The sequence below is a fragment of the Pieris rapae genome, chromosome 14 (genome assembly GCF_905147795.1).
Source record: "Pieris rapae chromosome 14, ilPieRapa1.1, whole genome shotgun sequence".
Classification (NCBI taxonomy): domain Eukaryota; kingdom Metazoa; phylum Arthropoda; class Insecta; order Lepidoptera; family Pieridae; genus Pieris; species Pieris rapae.
In genome coordinates this window covers 6,024,971-6,048,203 of record NC_059522.1, presented here as the reverse complement: position 1 = coordinate 6,048,203, position 23,233 = coordinate 6,024,971, and the positions used below count along the sequence as shown (strand labels likewise).

The following is a 23,233-nucleotide window of genomic DNA, read 5'->3' as shown; positions in this document are numbered from 1 at the left end:
GTTTACCTGAAGTCTGAAGCTTGGTTGTGGGCGTAGTGATGCACCTGTGATAAAGATATACGTAAATTATTTCGCCATAGTGTGAGGTTATAAAGAAGTGTATCGATAATTTTTTTTCATAAACAATTCAAGAGGCAACAATCAGATAATGTAGGTAACTGGCTAGAATAACGATTGCCATTTTTTGTTCCTTTTCACATGTTAACCGTACGTGTATACAGTTTACAAGGTTTTATTAATTTAAAAGTAATTCCATTTTTTAAATAATGTCGATCATTAAATGTCAAGTCTTGATCAGGTATTTGTATCTAAAATCAGGTTATTTACTATAGAAAAGGATTGCATTCAATCATCGTGGGCAAGCATCACGCATTGTAACGTTTTAGTTTTCCAATTCTATCGACATCGTCCCATCCCTACTCTATATTGGGCGGACGGTCATACAAGCCGCGACTGGCCGGGCGCCCGCCAGCTACGAACGAACGAACCTTCTACACGGGACCGTGTTACCCCAAACGTGTTTAGTGTTTATTAGGATTTTATTACTATTTAAGGTATGTGAAACAACTCTTATGCGTATAAGAGTATTTTTTGATATAATTAGTAAGTAAGCCGCAGTACCCGTAAAAATTGCGTGAATATTGTTTCATTGTATTCTATTCCAGTTTTTGAAGTTTCAAGCTTTTGAATAAATTTTCTTCAAAATCGTTACAACTTTGTTAATTTTTTCTCAAAATTTTAACTACTGCGACTAGTATTCTTGAGCTTTTGTTTTAAAGTAATGATCTATTCAGGAGTATTCTTTCATCTGAATTGTATTAAGAGAAAAACGTAAATTCGAATAAAAACTTATTGTTTCAAAAAATATATTTTTACGAAATTGTGACTGAAATTGGGCAGGACATATGAAATTAATTATTTGAATGTGACTCAAACGCCGCTAATTTTATGACTGTAAAGCTAGTAATGGGCTTTTTAAAACGCAATAATATTGAAAGAAATTCATCATTTTATATTCTTTTTTCAATGCAATGTTAATCGGTATAAATAATGAATTATTTTAGAATATGTAGTTTCGTACTGTCTGATAAATATATAAATGTTTATAGCCTGGATTACGCGTAAGATATACATAAGACGTGAGTAATGAAAACCGATGTAATTGATTGAGTCAGGGAGCAGATTTAGCTCGCGGCATTTACTTAACAGGTATATATTTTAACTGCATTATCGTGGAATTATTTTGAGTTTTATTTGACACGAAAATATGTTGCTTAAATAGATGCCTCTATGGTACAATAATTGTTAAGATACGTATTCCTTATGCAACGGATTACAAAAAAACAATAAAATATTCACAAACACATAAAAATTGAATTATAACCAGTAGAAAACTTTTTGTACTTAAATCGTTTGTTGTTTTTGACTTCAAGATAATAAAGTCTTATATAATTATGGTCTACTATTTAATTCCGAGTATATTGTTAATTTTATTATAATGTATAATTCTGAAATACGTTAAAAAGGCCTAAGCATAAATTATAGAAAAGGATAAATAAGACATAATTTATACAGGCAACGTTGAGGTGAAATTGCTTATACTCATTAAGTCCCTAATTTGACTTACATTTTACACCCGATTAGCAGTAAAAGACCTTATTAACCCACTTCATTGATTTAAATATTTACTCAATAGCTTAAGTGCCTCTTAATTAGTTAAATCAGAGAATTGTTTAAACTTGCAAATATTATCGAAACATAATAGTACAGCTCCAGGTGTTGCGGAAACTGGAGGTGGGTGACTAATTTGTATCTTGTACCTGGGCCAAAGTGACGACCTTTCAAATGCGTTTGCACGTAAACTTGATGCGTAATTCGACAGGTATTCTCTGGCGAGCTTCGCCGTCTGGTATTGTATTAAATATATTATTAGTTCCAGACATAGGTACGTAAAAACAGTTATAGCAAAGACTAAACTTATAAAAAATATATGACAATGTATATTATATATTTTATTTATTTAAATTGAAACCAAAAACCCAGAGTAGTAGTAGGGCCAGCTGGCCAGTGGTTTCTGCTACTGAAAAGAATAGCTTTTAATGTGTAAAGAGAACAAACGCTTTTGGTTTATGATATCTAGCAAAATTCGCAAGAGCTATCGATTAAATCATTACTTTATTCATAACGAAATATGTTCTCCATGAATTTCCGCAGTTTTTATAGTATTAGTTATTTACTTCTTGTATCTTCCGGTAGATATGACCTAAATGAAATATTACTTTTAAAACCGACTAAATTACATCGTGTTCTCATTTGAGCAATTACATTTAAGTTGAACACCTGTTGTTTGTATATCTGCAAAGACCTAATTTCTCTGCCTTGCTCTAAATAGCCAAGATTTAATAATAAATTGGCAAAGACGGTACTGGAATATTACTGATCATTCCAGTACCGTCTTTGCCAAGTAAGAATGTTAGGAGTTGGCAAATTAGGAAGGACCCTGTCTGGCTTTTCAGCCATGCAGGGTCTGAAGCTGAAACCATTACACAATGTGACTGTATACCTACAAACATGGTGTAAAATAAAAAACTTGGTAATTACAATGAGTGGCGCAGAGTTTAAAGCCAATTCTTCTCTTCCGTTCTACGCCCTTGATTTGAGAACTGGCTGTAAATGTTAAATTATAAGCATTTAATATGTATTTATTTTTTGATGATCATAAGTGTACATTGTGTTTGCCAATAGGTGATAAAACTATAAATACAAGATAAATATAGGAATCCTGGGATCTTAAATGTCATGTCAAGTCATGCATCAAGCAAATTTTCCTGAGCAGTCAGAATTAGTTATGAAATTGTTGATTTTAATGGTAAAAAACATTCTCTCATCATCATTCCTTAGAACAAATATAAATATGTAGGTATCGTATCTCTAACGTAAATAACGTATAGTAAAAAACAATAACGTAATATCGCTTAAATTCTATATAGTTTAAATAATTTGATAGTAATAAATAAATAAAAATAATTAATAAAACAGAGAAACTAGACGAAAACCAGACCCATTTTGACACATTCTTGCAAATATTTATTCAATTTGTAAATACGGCTTGAAAGAAATGGAAATTTGTAGATCGTGTTTGCTATTGGAAAGCGTAGTTGGTCTAACTATAGCTTGGCTAGAAGCCATCAGCTATAATTCTGGAGTGCCAAAATTCTACCACCGCATTCCGCTTTCGATAAATTCTTTGACTATTTGGGGTTGTATTTTTAACCCCTATACACATGAACACATAGTCTGGAACGTGCAAATAGAGTATGTTTAGAGCCATTATCTGTTAAATTAGCAAGATTGTTTTTAAAATAGCATAATTGCGTTATACATTTTAATATATTGTATCAGCCTTGCATCGGTCGGGTGTAATTTCATGGCTGAAATAAAAATATGAAAACTGAAGCTTTTTGCCCGGTTATGTACTATATGTTTTTGTATGTCGTATGTATGTTAATGTGGACGGTGATCTCATTTACAGTTGGAGGTTACGTCCTGCGCACGCACTCACTAGATCATCAACGAAATGGCTGAAAACGGGTAATTGTTATTATTTAGTTCTGCTCTATATTTATACTTACTGCTTTCTATACAAGATAAATTATATCAAGTCATATCAAAAGTGATGATCTTAAATACCTGTTTAAAAACCTGTGTACATTATAGAAATATATACCTATCGAGCGTATATATGTAAGCAACAAGCGACAAGGTTGTAGAATACATTGGACACACTCTGCTGCTATTAGTTAACAATATAGAGGTAAATTCTATTCAAAAAGAGTTTGTTTGTTAAAATAGGTCAGCCAAGATATAAATGTTTCTGAACAATACTGTACCTAAATCAGAATAGGTCAACTTTATCCACTTGCCTAATATCCAGTTGTCGTATTGTACAAAAATAACATAATGTTTGGCTGTTCTCCAGATACGGGCCCACGCCCGCTGGTCACATCGGCAGAATCCCAAACTTCGGCAAAACACAAGTAAATGTAAGTAAAATTATAATTGTTTATGATAAAATTACTTCCATAATAAGAATACTCATAAGTAATCAAAAATAAGCTAAACATTTGCTCTGATTGTTTAGACGTGATATTTTTTCAATCTTCTCCTCATAATTTCAGCAATTTGGAAGTAATGAACCGCCAGCATGCATACAAAACGCCATGATGACAAAGGATAAAAAGCCTTTTACCTACACTCCTGGGGGATTAGATTTATCTCAGATCAGAACGCCAAGTATGGCTCGACGAATGGCACGACAGCGTTCATTAGAAGAACAGGAACAACCGTACGGATGTATGGCACAGGGAAATGGAAACTATCAACCTCAAGGTGGTCCAGCACCACCACCTCCACCGCCAATGAAGATACCAGCCCCACCTCCACCTCCCCCTCTCGTTATACAAGCTCCTAATAACAAATCTCCGAAACCGCCAGCACTAGGAGAACGACCAGAGATAGTAATACCCCAAAATCCAATTGGCATGCTCAGAAAAACCAACAGCCCATATCACTGGGAAGCTGAAAAAGCTGAACTACAACGCATAGGCCCTGTGCCTAAATTTCTTGATAAGGTTCCTAGTCCATTAACTGTTAAGTTACCGCAAAATATTCCACAGAGCTTTGGATCGCCACAGAATAATTATCAACGACCAAACACATATGGAAATCAGTATCACTCTCCTGACAGTCCTCTTCATAGGCCTGAGGCACAATATGGTAACCAAAAAAGCATGTCACCAGGAGTTAATGGTTCACCACCTACAAGAGAACTTCTCCTTCGCCAAGATTCACAGTTTAATAAAAGCCCACAACCCTATGGAAACCAATCACCATTGGTTAGTGGCACACCTTACTCCCCAACTCCTAATAGTCATTGGCGACAACCAGAAAAAAGAGATTCACCTGCAAAAACTAATCCACAGTCACCGCAATTGAACCGCGGGCCGTTTTCACCAAATAAACAAGAAAATACACCTATTTATAATCAAAATCCACAAATAAACAACGTGTGTCACACGCTGCCAAGAGTTGCACAGAAGAGTCAAGATGTACAAAATTCCATAAATAATATACAAAATGATTACAATCCTAACACAAGCAATGAAAATCCTCAATACACTGAAGCCCCATGGCGTACCACCACTTTAAATAGACACCCTCGCGAACCTCAACCAAAGGCATACAACAATCAGAACGAACCTCAGGCCTACTCTCCACCATGGAAAAGCAATGATGTCAACAATAATCAATCCGAAAATAATTTACATGGAGGTTTGCCGTGGAAACGAGATAGTAGAAATACGAATCAAGTAAACGAAAGAGTGCAAAATAATCCTTCTAGGGTAAATCAAGAAACAAACAGAGGGCCAAGTAATTACTCCGCTCCTTGGAGATCACAGGAAACAGAAAGATCTGCTCCCAACTCTCCACCGGAAACGAGATACCAATCGTCAATATCAATTCCCGTTTCACCCCGAAAGCAGCCCCCACCACCTCAATATAACAATAGTCCATCTCAAAAAGAAGTCGTTTACGTTAATGAAGAACCTGTATATTATTGCCCCGAGAGTCCAAAGTCGATGCCTCCATGGGTAAAATCACAGAAAGAAAAAACTAAAACACCACCTCCTGCATGGTGCCAGAGGCCATTAGATGGGACCAAAATATCACCTAGAGAACTTGAAACTCCTCCGAGAGACGCAAACCAAGAACCAGAATGGGTAAGAAAGAGTAACGAAATTCAAAAAGGCGTACGTGACGTAGTCAGCCCTCCAAAATATCAACAAACAACACAACCTAATTGGTCAACCAAGCCTTCAGAGAATAGGAAAAGTCTTCCACGTGATAATACTCCGCAGCAACCTTCAAGTAGAATTATACCAATACAGATGGAAGTATCCAGTACCGAAACGAGGAACAGACAACAAGGAAATCAACAACCTCAGTTAAGGATAGTTATTGATATGAAGCAAAATCCTACGGCACAGAATCCACATCAGTCTCAAGCACCGTACTCACAGCCTACTCAGCGGATCATGAGAGTTTTATCACCACAATTAGTAAAACTTGATGATGGATCAGCGGAACGAGACCTACCAACACTTAATAGAACTTTCCAGAGTCAGGACGGTCAACCAAAAACTAGGATAATACCAATTCAAGTCGAGGGATGCAATGGTGGCGGAAACAAAAGGTTTGTATTTCTTGTACAATGGATCCAAAAATATAAATTCAATTGTCAGTTTACTTTACTAAGCAAGTAATTGAAAAACAGGAGTTGATAAATTAAACGTTGTATCTACTTTATTTATTATTGCATTGAATATTTACTTAAAATCTTAAATACGATTAGTTTTAAGAGTTTATGAAACATGTTGTATTCCTTTATTTGGTCTTATGGCTAAGTAGAGAAGGAAACTGAATTTAATTTATGATTTTCAGCTTCGGTGGCCGGTATTAGGGGCGTCGTTTGCACTGTCCAAAGTAAATACATTTTATTGCACCGCTTCTACCAATGAGTCAGAGTTACGCCTGCTGTATATTTAGCGCTTTAACATGCTCTAATTTTGTTTTTATTACACTAATCGAATCATTTTCGCTTGAATTTTTAATTGGTTATCTAATTGTAACACTTTCGATAAAATGGTAGTAGTTAGTTGATTTTTACTGTTCAGCCTTTAATTATAGCTTTCTGTTAGTTTAAAATACTTACAAACCCACTTACAAAACCTGGGTAAATTGCCGGTAATAATGATTTTGGTTTGAAAGGCGCAGAAACTGATCTCATCTGCATATCTGTTATGACTTTAAAATACATAATTTATAATTGTTGTTTATTTTTGAGGTTGTCGTAAAAGTATAAATAATATTCTAAATTGGTACATTAATTGTTTTAACATGTCATATGGAGGACATACAATGTAGTCATCTCTTTGTATATTTTCTATCCGCGATGGAAGGCTGGTAATCTGTTACCACAGGAATTTTAAAGACCCGTTATAGGCACCAGCCTCTCACAGATGGTCGATACTTGCAGCATGTAAACCTGTAAAATGCAATATTGTAAATAAGAAAATCAACTTTATTATTGATTTTATATAATGAACATAATGGATGAAAATACCGGCACCTAATTAAGTTTAATATTATTCATATGTTTTTCAGAGTATACTACCACAAGATAGTTCAAGAGGAACCGCAGCGCCAGTCATCTTTTAAAGTTCTGCAGGTCGTAAAGGGAAAGGGGTCTGATGATATACAAATAATAGAAGATAGGAGAGGCTATACGGATTTATAATATCGACCACACAGAGTTTTACATTATATTATCGTTTTTTTCTTAAATTGTATATTACGTATAACTAAGATTATCTTTTGGATTTTTGATACACTTAATACATACGCAATGACGACACATTTGAAGCTAAAGAGTTTATTAAAATATTATATATGTATATGCTTGGGGTGTATATATATCACCTAATAATTATAAATAGATTAAGTATATAGAATACTAAAGGTTTAAAACTAGATAAAGGCCCGTATTCTAAACGTAACGTAACGATGTGTCTAAAGATGACAAACGTCGCTTTGTTTTTTTTAAATAACCTTGATCATCTTTTACATGATCATCTTGGGTTGCGTTTGGGATAACAAGCCTCTTTTTGATGGTTTTAGTGAAATTGTATGTTATGGAGTCATTGAACTCTTTATATGCGGGAAAATGCGAGCTTGCTTAGAATAAATTTTATAACTGTAAGTTATATATACTAATATTTAGATAGCTTATATTTTATTATTCAAATAAACGTTTAAGTATCTTAATTAATGAAACGCTCGTGTTTTGTGATCTTACTAATCGTAAAATAAGTAAAAACAGCTAAAACACCAAAGAATATTATTGTAATGCATATTATATAATATAGATAAATTATAATTGTATTAGCTAGTTATTAACATTAATAGAATTAGATAAAATATTTGGTAACATTTTTTACTTTGATTAGTTAATATATTATCATTTCTCCAACATTTCTTGAATCCTATATTCTTGAATGTCTCTAATTAACCCAATTAAATTATATAAATTATCATATAATCCTTATAAACAAGTCCGCACTTTTAATAATGACATTATCATTTATTGTTACTAATATCATCAAAAAACTGTCGTTTGGCCAGAGACCTTTAATTATTAAAAAGAAAATCCAATTAACAATGTTTTGGAATTTGAAAAATTTCAACGTAACGATCTGGTTTTGGTTTGATTTACTAAAATAAGGAAATTATAACATTATTCTTGGGAAATACATAGATTTTACCTACTACTAAAATTCTATATTTGACTTTCCGAAAGTTTGTCTAAAGTTGATCGCCTTGTTAGAAGACGAACTAAAGAAGTACAAAAACACTATTTTTAAAATTGATTAAAACATGTATATCATTGTATTGAGGCAAGGCCAGCAGCCCAAGATTTGTTGAATTTCAAGAATAATGTCATATTACCACGATAATTATAAACAGACAAGGGGTGTGGCAATCTAGTCAGTGTGATCTTTTTCTAAGTATTTTAAATCTATTTACTATTTAAGATAACTCGGTAAGAACGAATTATTATTAAAACAATAAACCCAAATGGAAGTTTTATTTACAAATATCGTTTGTGTTCCCCCTTCTTTTTTCTAATTTTATGTTTTTATTTTTTTTGAATACCTTGGGGTATGAGATAGACACATTTAGCCTTAGACAGATTAGCCTTCTATACCAGAAGCAATTATTACTTCAACTTGAGTATTATTTGCCATGTAAGCAAAGAATTTTCATGAAAAAGCTAATAATTGCTTTAAATATTTATGTATCATTATATTTAAAACCCCTTTAAGACGGGGTTTGCTATTTTCAATTAGATAACAATATGCACTTACATTGTGAATATTGAAATCGCCGCAGAAAATGGCGAAATTGTGTAGATAATTTGGGGCTGTACTTCGATTCAATGTTTACAAAAATCTCCAATTTCATAGGTAAATTAAATATTACATCTAATACTGTCTATTGTTACGCTATCCCTAATAAATAACTAGAGGATATAGCTGTAACAGTACTATTTAATACAATATAAGTAGTTACATATGTATTTTCAATAATTCAGTTTTAGCGCCATCTAGTTATTTCGAGCCAAACAAAATACATAAGAGAACGCTTGGCAAAACTACTCCGTTTTACGTAGCTTTTTGTATTAATGACGATGTATTTCAATAGAGAGAGGTATTAATGATATTTGTATAGTTTAAAGTGAACATTTATTTTTCAAGACCGTTACATAATCATCTTAACAGAGTACAGAAAGCTAAAGAAGGGTTTCAATCCAAAATGTACGGGATTTAAAAAATATATGCTATTGTAATATTTTGTATATGAATAATCTAAATAATAAAAAGGAAGATGCAATTATGATGTCGCCATTTGAGGCTGTCAAAAATTCATTCCAACGCATTAATATGACTCGTTGAAATTAAGCCTTTTTTTCTTTATTCAAATCACTTTGGAATCCAAAGTTTTTTGTTTTTTTCTCATAAAGCATATAAAAAACTCAAAACAATTTAATCAGAGAAACATATATGAAATAAACATTATTTACACAGCTATTAATTATTAAGTCACAAACGTAATCTATTCATTTTGAGAAGAATACGGTTCAATGCCATTTCTCCAGAAATATCAGCACTTATGACGGTGGCTATCAACGCATTTGTAACGTCAATTTACGTTTGAAAAATACGTAAGTATTTATTTGAGGAATAACTCTAGCGTTTCAATGTATTTTTTCACTTTTTAATATATTGCAATATATACGCATCAGCATTGTTCTGATATATGGGTAATTTTTAAGGTATAATAATTCATCGCTTGACGCATTTTAGTACTAGTATTTATGTAACATCAACACGGTGGTATTTAATTAGCGCATTGCATTAGCGGATCGCTCATAACATTAGCTCGTACAGTGAAGGAAAGTTGGCATTCCGTTGGTTCATTCAGTTGGTTTGGCTTAAAGTCCTCTAAAGAAAATTACTGATGGAAAAGATGCAGAGATTAGTTGCCAGGTCTTAAATCCCAATCATGTGTTATCACCGCTGGGTGTAGTCAATTATATGAATGTGAATGATAACATTTTAGTAAAATTGAATTTAGTATTCCGTGCTTAACAAATTACCGCAGTGGCTTGCCAAAACTGTGACGCAAATTTTCATTGTCTTTAACATCATATGCATCGGCGATTTACTATTCTTGTCCAAACAAAACTAAATTTCGTTGAAAACAGATTCCTCCGTTAGTTTAAAATGATTTTATACTTTAATGTACACAGAAACATTTTTTAGTCTATATATTAATATTATTAAAAGGAAACAATCGTTGTAGCGAAAAACGTCAAAAACTACTGGACAGATTTAAATAAAATCTTTCACACTTAGAACGTCACATAAATAATAAAATTTATTTTTATATATTTGCCCGTCGTGTGAATCCAACAATAAAGTTTATAGTAAATGTTGAAATAATTTTACAAGTTATAGTTTAGTTTTTAAATAAAAACCCGATAAATAAACCATTCTAAATTTTACATGATATTATACGGGTATAAAATAGTTCATGCGACTACAACAAAATGAAATATTAAATCACAAGTGTAATTAAGAGTGTCCATGGTATAAGTTAATATCAGATGAGCCTCCTGCCCGTTTGTCCCCTGTTCTATAAAAAAAATACATAATATAGTTTCATATAATACTTTGTTTACCCTAAAAAAATACATCGATCAGTGTAAAAAAATTAGCCAAAGACCGTAAAGTATGCAATTCTATTCGCGCCCATCAATAATAAAAAAAGATTCCTTTGAGAATAATGATTATATCTTAACTGATATACCTACTCTGTGTCCGTCAGTGAAACTGTTTTTTTAATACAGTTGCTCAAAAAGTGGCATATTGCAGGGAGGTATAGCGTTCGGAAAGAGGGCTATTACACACTCGTGCTTTTTCTTTGCCATTCCCGCACTAGTGCGTTCTCTTTGCCAACTGTCAAAACAACGTGTTTTAAAAAGAAAAAACCAACCACGAAGGTTTTATTAAAAATATTCATAGAACTTTTTATGATATATGAATTCAAAATATAATAATTGGATTCAATAAGTTCGGTTAGGTGTCTTTACATTTCATATCAATTAAAAAAATATTAAAAAGAATTTTATAATATATGCAAATACGTATTTCTAAAAAGTTTACTAATAATTGGATTCAATAAGTTAGGTTAGGTTTCTTTTATTTTCTATTAATAAAAAAATATTAAAAAGAAAAAACCAACCATGAAGTTTTTACTAAAAAAATCACAGAAGTTTTTATGATTCATGCAAATATTTTAAAAAGAAGCTACATTTGTTTCAATATCAGATTTAATGATTGGATTGAGTTAGATTTGGTTTTTTTCAATAAAAATAGTCTGCTGAAGAATTGGCTGTATGGGCCAAGTTCCCTTTGCCTACCCAGAATGGGTGAAGAAAAGAAAAAAAGCTTTGCTCATATTCTTTGACGGTTGGCGCCATTTTCCAAAAATGTTCTTGCGAGTTGAGTTATTTGTTGCACAAAATGAGTAATTTCGACGATATTTTATTTGAATGAATAACACCCGAACTCAGTATAATTGCACAAAATGAGAACCATGTACCGAAAACATATAAGTCGCTACATATCTACGTGTAACAAATTTATTCCCTAGAGCGAAGAGAATAAAAGCAAATAGTTTAATGAAATTGCTTAATTTTTTCGCAACTGTATTAAAAATAGTCGTTCAGTACACGTGCGGTACCGTCATTGCAACTTGTTCCGACTGTCAACCCTCACCTTCGGCTGCGCCTCGGCTCGGGTAGACATTTGTCGGAACTCTTTGCAATGACAGGCTTTCCGCACTTGTAATGAAATATACTATTACTTCGTAATTGAAATATGTACGAGATACATTAAATATATGGTTCGTATTAAGAACGTGATCTAGCAAAACATTGTTACCATAATTTCTGCAATCAACCCCAAATTGCAAATGAAATAAAACAATAACCTGTCTACGATCATTGTTCGTTAATTAACAATTTCATGAACGAACAGGCATAGAGATTACCGGCCGATAGCCTATTACCTCAGGTGACGGCGTTCCTATAAAATGAACTGGTATTATATGGAGGTGTCATTTTGGGTTCGCCCTATTGCTCAAAGGTTAATTGATATTGTGGTGATTAAAGAAATGATGGCACCTTAACCCTAAATGATCCCTTTCGTGGTATATCTTTGTATATAGTAGTATATATATAATATTGAGAGTAATAAATGACGTAGTAGTCGTTATCGCTTATAAATGATACAGCTTCACCAATTTCTAAGGTCGAACAAAAACGCCGGCGTATATTTTTACTGGGTTTGCGGATGACATCACTATTTTGGCAGAAACTCCTAAAGAATTAGAGGCATATGGACAAGGCGAGTTCTATTGGTTTCAAATGAACGCAACAAAGACTAACATAATGAACAACAGTAATGTACGACTTTACTAGCCAATAAAATATGTACTATATACTCATAAAACAAAAAGAAAGAATCAAGAAAGAAAAAGGAAAAGTTGGTGCCCAAAATTAGGTGGATAGAAGATATAGCAACGTTAGCAATAGACGAATGGAGAAAAAAAAGAATGGATAGAAATATTTGGAAAAGCTCGAGGAGGCTTCGAAAAGGCTCCGAGGTGTCCGCTCAATGGACAGAATTTTTATTGCCACTTCTCCTCGTCTGTTCTATGCCCTAATTTTACATTTAATATGTATTTCTTTATTGACGTCCATAATTATTGTACATTGTGTTTTATAAATTAATAAATGATTTTGAATTGAATTGAATTGAGAAGGAAGTAAGGATCGATATCCTTGATAGATATTTCTCGAAAGTAACAAGGATAGAAATGTATATAAGAAACCTAAACTATATATTACATTTCTAAAGATTGAAAGGCTTTATTCCTAAAACAATTAATATACAATTTTACAATGGGGACTAAACTAAAGGTCGAAATCCTTTCTGGGACTTTAACGACATTAGATTTTAATTTCGACCTGCCCTCATCAGACCCTTACCAAATAGAATTCTAGTTAATTAGCTTGAGTATTTATAGTATATTAAATGTTTAGGACTATGTTGGTTATTTGGGTGTTTGGAGACTATTAATGGACTTCGTATCGAGAGAAACTTGTACCCTATAATAAAGTCTTATATAAGTCGGCTTTCAGGCGCCTAATCCAGGTAAAGCTTCCGAAATCATTAATTTCTTGATAATGTACATTTTGAATGATATCTGTGGTTTAAATATTTGCCATAAGTTTCGTTACCCCCTGGGGTAATTAATGTTTATGTCACACATTTCAGGCACACATATACATATGCAGGGGCCGAACAACCTGACAAATTTAGAACAAATTACAGAACTTGCATTGGTACAAGACTGTTTTTTGTATATTAGTTATGTTGCCTTGTTCATGCTACTTCTTAGTATACTATTTGAAATTGATAACATTCCGTCATAATTTTATTGAAACTATGTTTGAATTATTAATTCAAATTGCGAACTGGTATCACAGTTTCCTATCAAATCAAATTTCATCGTGGCCATTGATTGAAGCTTTAAGCCTGATAGGAATAAAAATAATAAATTCACAGCATCCAGTAGCTACATATTAAATCAAATAAAAACATCCACAGAATGTTTTAAACAGTTACAAAAAATAAATAGGTTGTAACTTGTTAGTACAATAACATGAAGTTAACTTAATTTTAAGTTAATTGCTTTTAAATTATTATTTAACTAATATAACGAAGTGATATATAAATACATAATTTAACGAGTGCAGGTATCGTAGTATATGGAAGATTACCTTTTGTTAATAAGTATTATTGAAATATTTACGTAACAAAAATACATGCCATGATAACAAGATTCCTTCCAAATTCAAAATTTCGACGTACGAGTACACATTGCGTGTTTTTGAGATAAATTTGATTTTAATAAACAGTCGCTACAATCAGTTACACAAAAAGATCGGAACTCTCGATCGGGGTTTTTGTGGTTTACTTTTTTTAACTTTGCGTGAATAGACGATTATGGGATTTGCGTACGAATGGCCGATGCTTCTAGAAGCCGAATAACTTTTTGATTGTAAGAAAATTAGAGATGAGTTAATTGAATTGAATTAGCCAAGGCGTGGTGATGATACATAGGCGATAAATTATAATCTAACAAAAGGGTTCTTTTTTCGTTCCTTTAGTTCCTCAGTTCAGGAAAGTCCTGGTTGTTGCTATATATATATTTTAATCAGCTTTATAATATTCATATATCATATTTATATTGATCATATTAATCATTAAATGTATTTTGCAAAGGGTTTTACGATAAAGCATGACCTGAAACTCTTAAAAACATATTCTTGATATTCAATAACCCGCCTAAATATCCAAGTTAATGCTGGTGGCAACAGGCAATGTTCAAACTAAAAATTGAATAAGTTTCGTCACATCAGAATTTCCAATTTCCCCACTATTTTCCTTTATTCAGCTAACTTTAGACAGTGAAGAGAAAAATCAACAATGGTCGCCAAAATCACACGGTCGAAAATGAAAATATTTCGATTCAACACTTCGAGAGCTTTGTGAAATTTTTTCATTTTACAGTTATTTTGTTTCGTAACAATTGCCGGCAAAAATGATTGAAGCTGCGTCGATAGTTACTTTGATGAAAGCACTGATTTTTTTAAGGTTCCGTAATCAAAGCGGGATTTAAATGAAAATTCTATATTTTTTTGCTATCATTTTTACAGGGTAGACTGGGTTTAAGTGTGTAGATTTAAATAGGTTGACACAAAAATAATATTGAGGTTAAAAGCTTTTGTTTGGACGTGTAAAGCGTTGGATAATGCATCCTAGTTTTTTAAACGTAGGCTCCTAAACTAGAACAAATACTTCACTAATTCAGAGTGAAAGTAAATGCTTTTAGAATGTAGAAATGGCAATCAATGGACGACCATTAGTCACTGTAGCGACATCTATAGTCTATGGCTATAATCACTGCGTTATCATCATACCCAAAAACTCGCTAACGAAGGAAATAAAGTATGTATAAGACTTTGGTCCTGAACACTAGGGCTTATCGGGTTGCTAAAAAGCCACCTTCAATGAAAAAGGCAAGGTCTCTTACTCCTTAAATCTTAATTCATTCACTCTGGTGAGCTTCCGTCCTGCCTTACTTGGACATTTTTTGGACGCATTGCACAATGAAAACGTATCTAATTAAAACTTCTTTAACGATAAATACGATTTTAAAATTATAATCATCTTGACTCGTTACGAATGCTTTACTCGGTCATGTTACATGAACCGCTGCGTCCTTCAGCGAAAGTCCCTAGAAACACAACTTAGGTGCCTTATTTTGCATAGACTAAGAATGTATATCTAAAAATATATTTAAAAATCTGCCTTATTATTTTTTAAATTTATAAAGCTAAAAAAGCTGCTCCTCCGACCTTTAGGTAATATACTTATATTACCTCGGCACAAGGCACATATAGCGGTATAACTTTTTTATTCCGTTTTATGGTATGTATATTCTTTAATTCAGTAATAATAAAAGAATTGTGAACGAAGTCGTAGGAATAAACTAGTACGTCATAAAACTCAACCTTGGCACGCACAGACGGTTTAATTCATTGGTGTAGTTAAAGAATTTTATGAGTTTCACATAAAAGTGCAGCTTTATTTTAGTTACAATAAATAAACTGATTAAACTGACGTTGACTTTAATATTTATCTTGCATATTCCCAAAAACATTTGCCACTTGAAATACGGTATTGTATTGTCGTGTAGGAGAATTGAAGATAGGAATTCTCAGGTTGTGAATTAATTTCATAATATGATAATAAGATAAAAATCAAGTCATATTCAGTTAGATTCTATCAACGTAGTTAACACACAGCAATAGTTGTTTCTGTAGAGTATTAACAGAGAATGAAAATGCGATTTTCTCTGTGTACTTCTTGATAAATTTCTGGAATTATGCCAGCTACTAGATCATATTCCAAAATATTTATGTCTGCCCATAGGCGTGGATCTTAACGTGGGGCATGGTATAACAATAATAAATGGTAAGATTTCTATAATAAAAGTGTAAGACCTTGTATGTTTTTCAGATTTTTTATGTGTATATTAATTGACTATAATAAATATCGGCTTGGATTGCAACATACATTTACATTGGTTACATAAAGTATACTTTAAACCTTATATTAACTTTCCGAGCGGCTATATCGCTAAGCAATGCGTTGAGATATGACCCAGTACCGTTATGATGGAGAATATTCGGATTATAACCAACAGCTGTTTTCATCATCCGGCGTCGAAGCAGAATACGAAATTCCACACACATCACCTCAACGTCCATCGTTCCACAACTTAACGTTTTTTAGGTCATTTTTTGCTTCAACTTAACGTTTTTTAAGTCATTTTTTGCTTCAACTTGGGGTCCTTCAAAAAAAGAGTGTATCGATTCTTAAAAGGCCGGCAACATACTCGAGAGCCTCTGGCATTGAGCGTTATCACTTAACATCAGGTGAACCTCCAGCCCGTTTGCCCTGTTCTATAAAAAATGTGGATTCCGCTGCCGGCAGTCCATGGATTTTATTTAAAAAAAAAACCAAATCAATCGCTTAATTAACAACAAGAGTTCATTCATTTATCAATTATTTACTCAAATTTTCATAATAGTGAAACGTAAAAATGATATTCTTGATTTAAAAAAAATACATAAATAATAAACCGTGCACATGGCGTTCTATACGTTTTATACGAGAATAACCGACCATATTTATTGTGACATGCCAGCTCCTTTATTAAATCATGAAAAAAATGGTTTCCCCGTGTCCCGCATCCTAAACTTGTGAAAAGTGTGAGGACGTGTGAATTACGTAGATTTCTTTCGGGAACATTGGAATTCCTTCCAAATGGCAAGGCAGTATTTACATCAGACTATAAAATGATTTTCTGATGAGAAATCATAACAATCCAGCAAATGCATTTGTTTCTTAGATATTTCTCTATGCAAGATGTGACCAGTCTTCTGTGCCGCTATGCATATACAAGTATACAGTAAAATATATTGCACAGCCAGGGTTCAGACGCACGATTGCACTGCTCTTCTCTTATGCGTACTATAGTAGATGTATGGTCTGAAAGAATGTAAGTAGGTCCTATATTGCCCAGAATAAATTTAGTATATATTGAATTGATTGTCTCTTTATAGGAAAGCTTAGCCTTTCTGTACTAGATATATATCGGTTAGTCAATTGTCGTGAGGAACGGCATGTCTTGAATCATCTCGAACCAGTATACTTTGTTTATTTATTTTCGAAATGTTACGATAGTTTATTAATAAGACAGTTTATGTTTCGTGAACTTGACCATTTAACTGTTTTATGATGATAAAACTTTCATACTAAATTCAAAACATACAGTAGTCTTTCAATTCTCTATGAAAACTATAGTGTATAGATAATCTCAAGCATGCATCATCCTATACAAACTACAACCAGCAGAGTTATTATCCAGGAAAATGAAAAAAATATACGTAGTATCATTTTTAATATGAAAATATTATAAGGTCTCTTTAAAAATGAACTTATAATATATTAAGTATCTGCCACATGGTGCTAAACTGGTGGTAAATTAATTCTATTAAACTAAACGAAATCCTGTTAATCGCAGCTGTTAACTATGAAATTTGAATATTCGTTATGTAATTAATCGTGGTAAAATAAGTACTGACTAGTTTAAAATTAAATCGATTTCATTCAATTGACTCTGGCCGACTGTAAAACAGTAGATATATTGTGTTGTTGGCACTCGCGCTTCTATTAATATTTATGTTAGAAATATGGTTAGTTTCATATTGTTAATACTAAACGTTGTTATTAATAGCTAAGTGCTATGTTTCTAGACTTAAGATGCTTTTACCGTATGATTTAATAACCCGTAACATACAGAGCGGAGTTCAAGCTAAAATTTTGTTTAATTCAGCACGACAGGTCAATCACCTAGTGGGTTTAAAGAGAAATTGTGTCCCTGCCTTTGGTTCCGGAAATTAGTAGTGCCTACTTGTTTGGAATTATTTATTTATTTACTTATTTCGTTGCAAAGAAACACAAATAACACAATACATAAAAATTACAAGGGATGCAACGGGCGGCCATATCCCTAACAAGCGATCTCTTCCAGGCAACCCTAGTAAGAAAAGAAAACAATAAATAAAAATGATGAGTGCAAGAAGTGCATAACCAGAAGTTATATAAAAAAATTATATTTATGTTAATCTATAGAACCTTAATCTAGAGAAAATAAAAATAAAAAACAGAATATTAATAACTAACTAAAACTAAAAAGCTAATCTTATGGATTCAAGAATAGCTAATAGCGATGTAACAAAAGAAGAGGAAATACAAGAATTATACAGGTCACGATTAATGAGGATATGATAAGGCTAGGAATTATTCTTACATGTTTACTATAGTAATCTTATATTTAAAAAAAAATCCAGATCCACACTTAATTAGCACGAGTTTATAATTTTCTTAATAAATTAATAGCATTTGAACGCCGCCCACGCTATAGTTGGGCGGTTAATCCACGTCGTCTCGTGTTGGCAACGTTGCTTGTTGCTTTCGTATATTATGGTGAACTAACTATAGTTAATATTGATGCTATCCTTTATCTATAAAGCATATCTTTCATTTATTAACACCTAAACGTTACTATCAAATGTACATTTACAATGTTGTAAAAAAATTGTACAAATAAAAATTGTTAAAATTTTATAAAAAGAAAATTAAAACAAATTTAAAAAGTTTGGTCCCTGTAGCCCTTTAACGCTGGCAGCATTTACTCGCTGTATTATGATACTTATTCGTTGAGCGAGGAAAACACCAGCTTTGGGGTTACCGGCACTATCTCTTTAATTAGCTCAATCTGTGCAATTGAACGTCCAAAAGACTCTATTCCAAAGGGAAGGTAATCGAAGTTGCACGAAATACTCTTAAGTATAACTTATGTAATATCAGTTCAGAGTTCGTCTTTGATATAAATATACTTTTTCTTCTTCATACTGATCTGTATATAGTAAACACACGTTAAAATAAATACTCATTTACACTGGCTCTGCAATCTCCCGCCAATTGCTTGTCAGTAGCAGCATCAGGCCCTTCCCTCTCGATCCAGCGTTGCTTATGCCAGTCCCAAAATTAAGATTCTGTTGCTTATGTATTAATATTAAAACATTTTCTTTCAGTCAGTGAAAGATATGAGAAACGGAAATATAAATTGTTGCGTGAAATTTGTGAAAGTTACGCAATGACGCCAAGAATACGCGCGCTTTTACATCACGACTTCGCGTCGACCTTGATGATAAAATGTAACTAATTTATCTACGAAAATACCATAAAATTCCACTAAATATCTGCTTCTTTCTGGCTTCTATGATTCTGTTTGGAAGGCACATTGTGCCTACTTGTTCGATACAAAATGTTCAGTGAAACGAGTACAGTATTGTTGTAACGAACGAGGTGAAAGATAAACCTATTTAAGACACTAATTTAATTGTTATATGATTATTTTAAATTCAGTTTATAAAGTTTAGTTTGATATATTCCTGTGATATTCAAGTCATTACTTTGTGCATTAGTGTCCTAATTAGTAAGAGATTACAAATGTTAACGATAGAACGATGTATTGAAATGGTGATGGAAATGGGTTAACAACGGTTTGCTTGCCACGAGGTCGGAAAGGAAAAAGAAGTAGACAGGTCAGGCTATGGAGAGATGATCTTTAAACCTGGACTAGGCGGGGCCTAGAATTGTCCGATCAAGAAACAAGCGGAGAGAGCTCGAAAAGGTCTTCGTGTCCCAGGACACACCGTAGACGAAATATTTTGTATTGTGTGGTCATAAAAAGAAATAAAAACCTAATATAAAATACACACATCTCGATGCGATAAATCCTAAATGCCTTACATAAGTAAATAGAACACAAATTCCCAACAAAATTAATCATATCTAAAAAAAATATTAATAATATCTTAGCAATGGAAAATCGTTAGTTTTTTTCTAAACATTGTTTTTTTTGTAAAACGTAATTGATCAGTTTTACACCTTCATGGCAACTTTTTATTATCTGATTATTACAGCAAACAAAAAATAATTCATTATTAATTGTTGATTTGATTTAAATAACACAAGGCAATGAAAATTTCGAGCACTGCCAAGAATTCCAACTTTTGAGTTTCATTTAATGTATTCCTTCTCAAAAAGCTGAACACAATGGTTCGTCTTTCCCGTAATCAAAGAGTAGGAAATGAGAATATTAAGCATTCACAACGAATGTTTCGAAACCATTTCCTTCCTCATCACTAATACGTTGTGCCTTTATTGTTCTATTTTAAGGATTTTTTCAAATAAGAGCCAGGATAAAGACTTAGATCTATACTATAAGTAACTTTTTGGAATTTGTCTATTAATGTTATCAACGAATAAAATATGCATAAAGCTCGACCGCACGGACAGAATTTCTCTATAACAATAGATATATTCTGTCACAAAATGTATGGTACACAAAGTTGATTACTCGCCTTATGGGATAATTAATTTGACGCCATACAGAGCACATTTAATTTAAAACAATTTCTTTACTACGCACTGTTAATAACAGTGCGCACATGTCTGTACATAAAATTTCCCAGTAAAACACCCAAACGTCCAAATATCAGGAAATGTAATAGACAGTTCTTATTTGCGTTACAAACCTACGGAACTGGTGATCCGTGTATTTTAGACAGACAGTGATCGATGTTGCTTCGTTCAAAAATAATAAGTTAACATGAGAATCCTTTCACAATGACAGACGTTGATAGAACTTAATCTACAGTTCGATGGCTCGGATGAGAACTGATTGTGGTTTTCAGTGCTTGTTCCAACTTCGAATTTTTGCAGCAAATAACGCATAATACTTGGGTCTCTGATTATTTAATAAAAGTCTCATGTTTGAGGGATTTATTTAACTGTCAAACATCTGTTATTAGTTCCCTATAATACTTAAAAAATAATGTCTGAAATTTCTTTAATACTACGATTGGACACGGGGTGTAGACTGTTCCTAATTTTTGTAAATTTCAGAAAAATATATTTTAACAAAGCAATACTATATTATAAAAGTGAATGTATTTATTTTGTTGGGTAAATGCGCTTATCTCAGAACTGATTCGAATTGAATTTGTTTTGGATAGGCCATTTGTTGAGGAGCTCTAATATGTTTTATTATTGATATGAGATTTAGTAATATCGTTATGGTTTATGATACAAAAAACTATTTAATTATATTATGATATATACATAAGACATTTTATATTAATAGCCCCTTCCCCACAGAATATGACCAGTGTTGGCCTAGTGGCTTCAGCGTGCGACTCTCATACCTGAGGTCGTAGGTTCGATCCCCGGCTGTGCACCAATAGTTTCTTTCTATGTGCGCATTTAACATTTGCTCGAACAGCGAAGGAAAACATCATAAGGAAACCGACATGTCTTAGATCCAAAAAGTCGACGACATGTGTCAGGCACTGGAGGCTGATTACCTAATTGTCTATTAAATTTAACAATGATCATGAAACAGATTCAGAAATCTAAGGCCTAAAGAGGTTGCAGCGCCACTGATTGTCTTTTTTTTTCCCACAAATAAACTTAAATCCTTTTTTACCTATAAATTTAAATATGCGAGCTATTTAGACTATTTATTTTAAATTTGAAATACATCGCAAACAAAAGAAGCCATGAGCAAATGCTAGCATACAAGAATATTAAAGGAAAGTGATTTAAGAGTGGATAAAGTTGTGGTTGGAAACGATTTAAAGTTTGTATTTTTAAAAGTTTTCGGAGAAGATAACGAGCCTTTAAGAATCTTGTTTCGCAAAAAGTTATTGTTTGATGGTATTAAAAAAGGCTTTTAGGGAGGACATCGATCGACTTTTGGGAATACTTTCGGATCACGATTTTGAGTTAGCGTAAACAAAATAAAATGGACAAACTTTTTACTTTGCAATATGAACTAATGTACAGTTATAATATTATAGTTAAAAGTCTTGTATATATATATAAAAAAAAAAGAAATAAAACTCACTCATTTGAGGGCACCCTTTTCCTCTCAATCCTCTTCACCATCAATCGCCCTTGGCAGGGCAGTAGCATCGGATTCATGTCTGCTAGTTTGGGATGACACTGGGCATACTAAGTTTTATTCCCAGCCCAGCCTCTTAGACTAATAAGTTGAGCTGGGGAGATCGAGTCCAGTACTTACAGGGATCCTTTTGAGGCGCATTGCTCTAAATCCCTGTCACATGAGATGCTTCGGTGTTAAGGTTTCTATGGGTCAGCATTTCAAACTATTTCACTTATCAGGATGAGCTGTGAGTCAAGCATATCAATATCTACATATTAAGTGCATGCGACTTAAATTCAACTCTCCAATGTACCTACTTGATCAACCGTACCTGCACCTAGCACCCATCAAGAGACATCTACTTGAGAAACCAGTAAGAACCTTGTTTATCTAAGGACATATCACTTGGTTAGATCTTACTGTTTCCTACTGTACTGTAAATAACTCATGTCAAAATTGCCACTCTTAAATTTGTAAGAAATGAGTAACTGAACGGGTGTTCGAATGTAGGTTTGCCTTTATATCAAAATTCCGTATTAGACTGTTTTCCAAGTGACTGAATTTGTTTGATTAAATTGTAATTAATAAGGAAAGTATACTAGTGAATGTCATTCCAATACAATGAAGGCGTGTATCAAAAGAACTGAGAATTTCATTGAAATTGTGTCATATAATACAGTTTATAAAAGTCCTTCAGAAAGGCCTATTTTAGTTTTATTAGAGCGGATCAGTTTTGTAGGCTAAGAATACGATGCGCTAACGATCATCAACAGAAATAAATTTTCAATGCGTAATTGTTCGCTGGAATGTTGTTCTTGACATCATATTTTAACTG

General features: G+C 32.8%; 1 protein-coding gene across 2 annotated transcripts; it reads left to right on the top strand.

Annotated features, from left to right (window-relative positions):
- The first annotated feature begins 397 nt into the window (after positions 1–397).
- LOC110994483 (extensin) lies at positions 398–8,695 on the top strand. Of its 2 annotated transcripts, XM_022261134.2 has the most exons (6): positions 398–554; positions 3,533–3,591; positions 3,980–4,043; positions 4,179–6,253; positions 6,502–6,543; positions 7,225–7,383. In XM_022261134.2, exons 2-5 carry the CDS (start codon positions 3,578–3,580, stop codon positions 6,518–6,520), a joined length of 2,172 nt encoding a protein of 723 aa, XP_022116826.2. In that variant the 5' UTR covers positions 398–554; positions 3,533–3,577; the 3' UTR covers positions 6,521–6,543; positions 7,225–7,383. The 2 variants fall into 2 exon arrangements, with proteins under 2 accessions (XP_022116826.2, XP_022116825.2); XM_022261133.2 differs by lacking the exon at positions 6,502–6,543 and having other exon boundaries at positions 7,225–8,695.
- Positions 8,696–23,233: the final 14,538 nt, after the last annotated feature.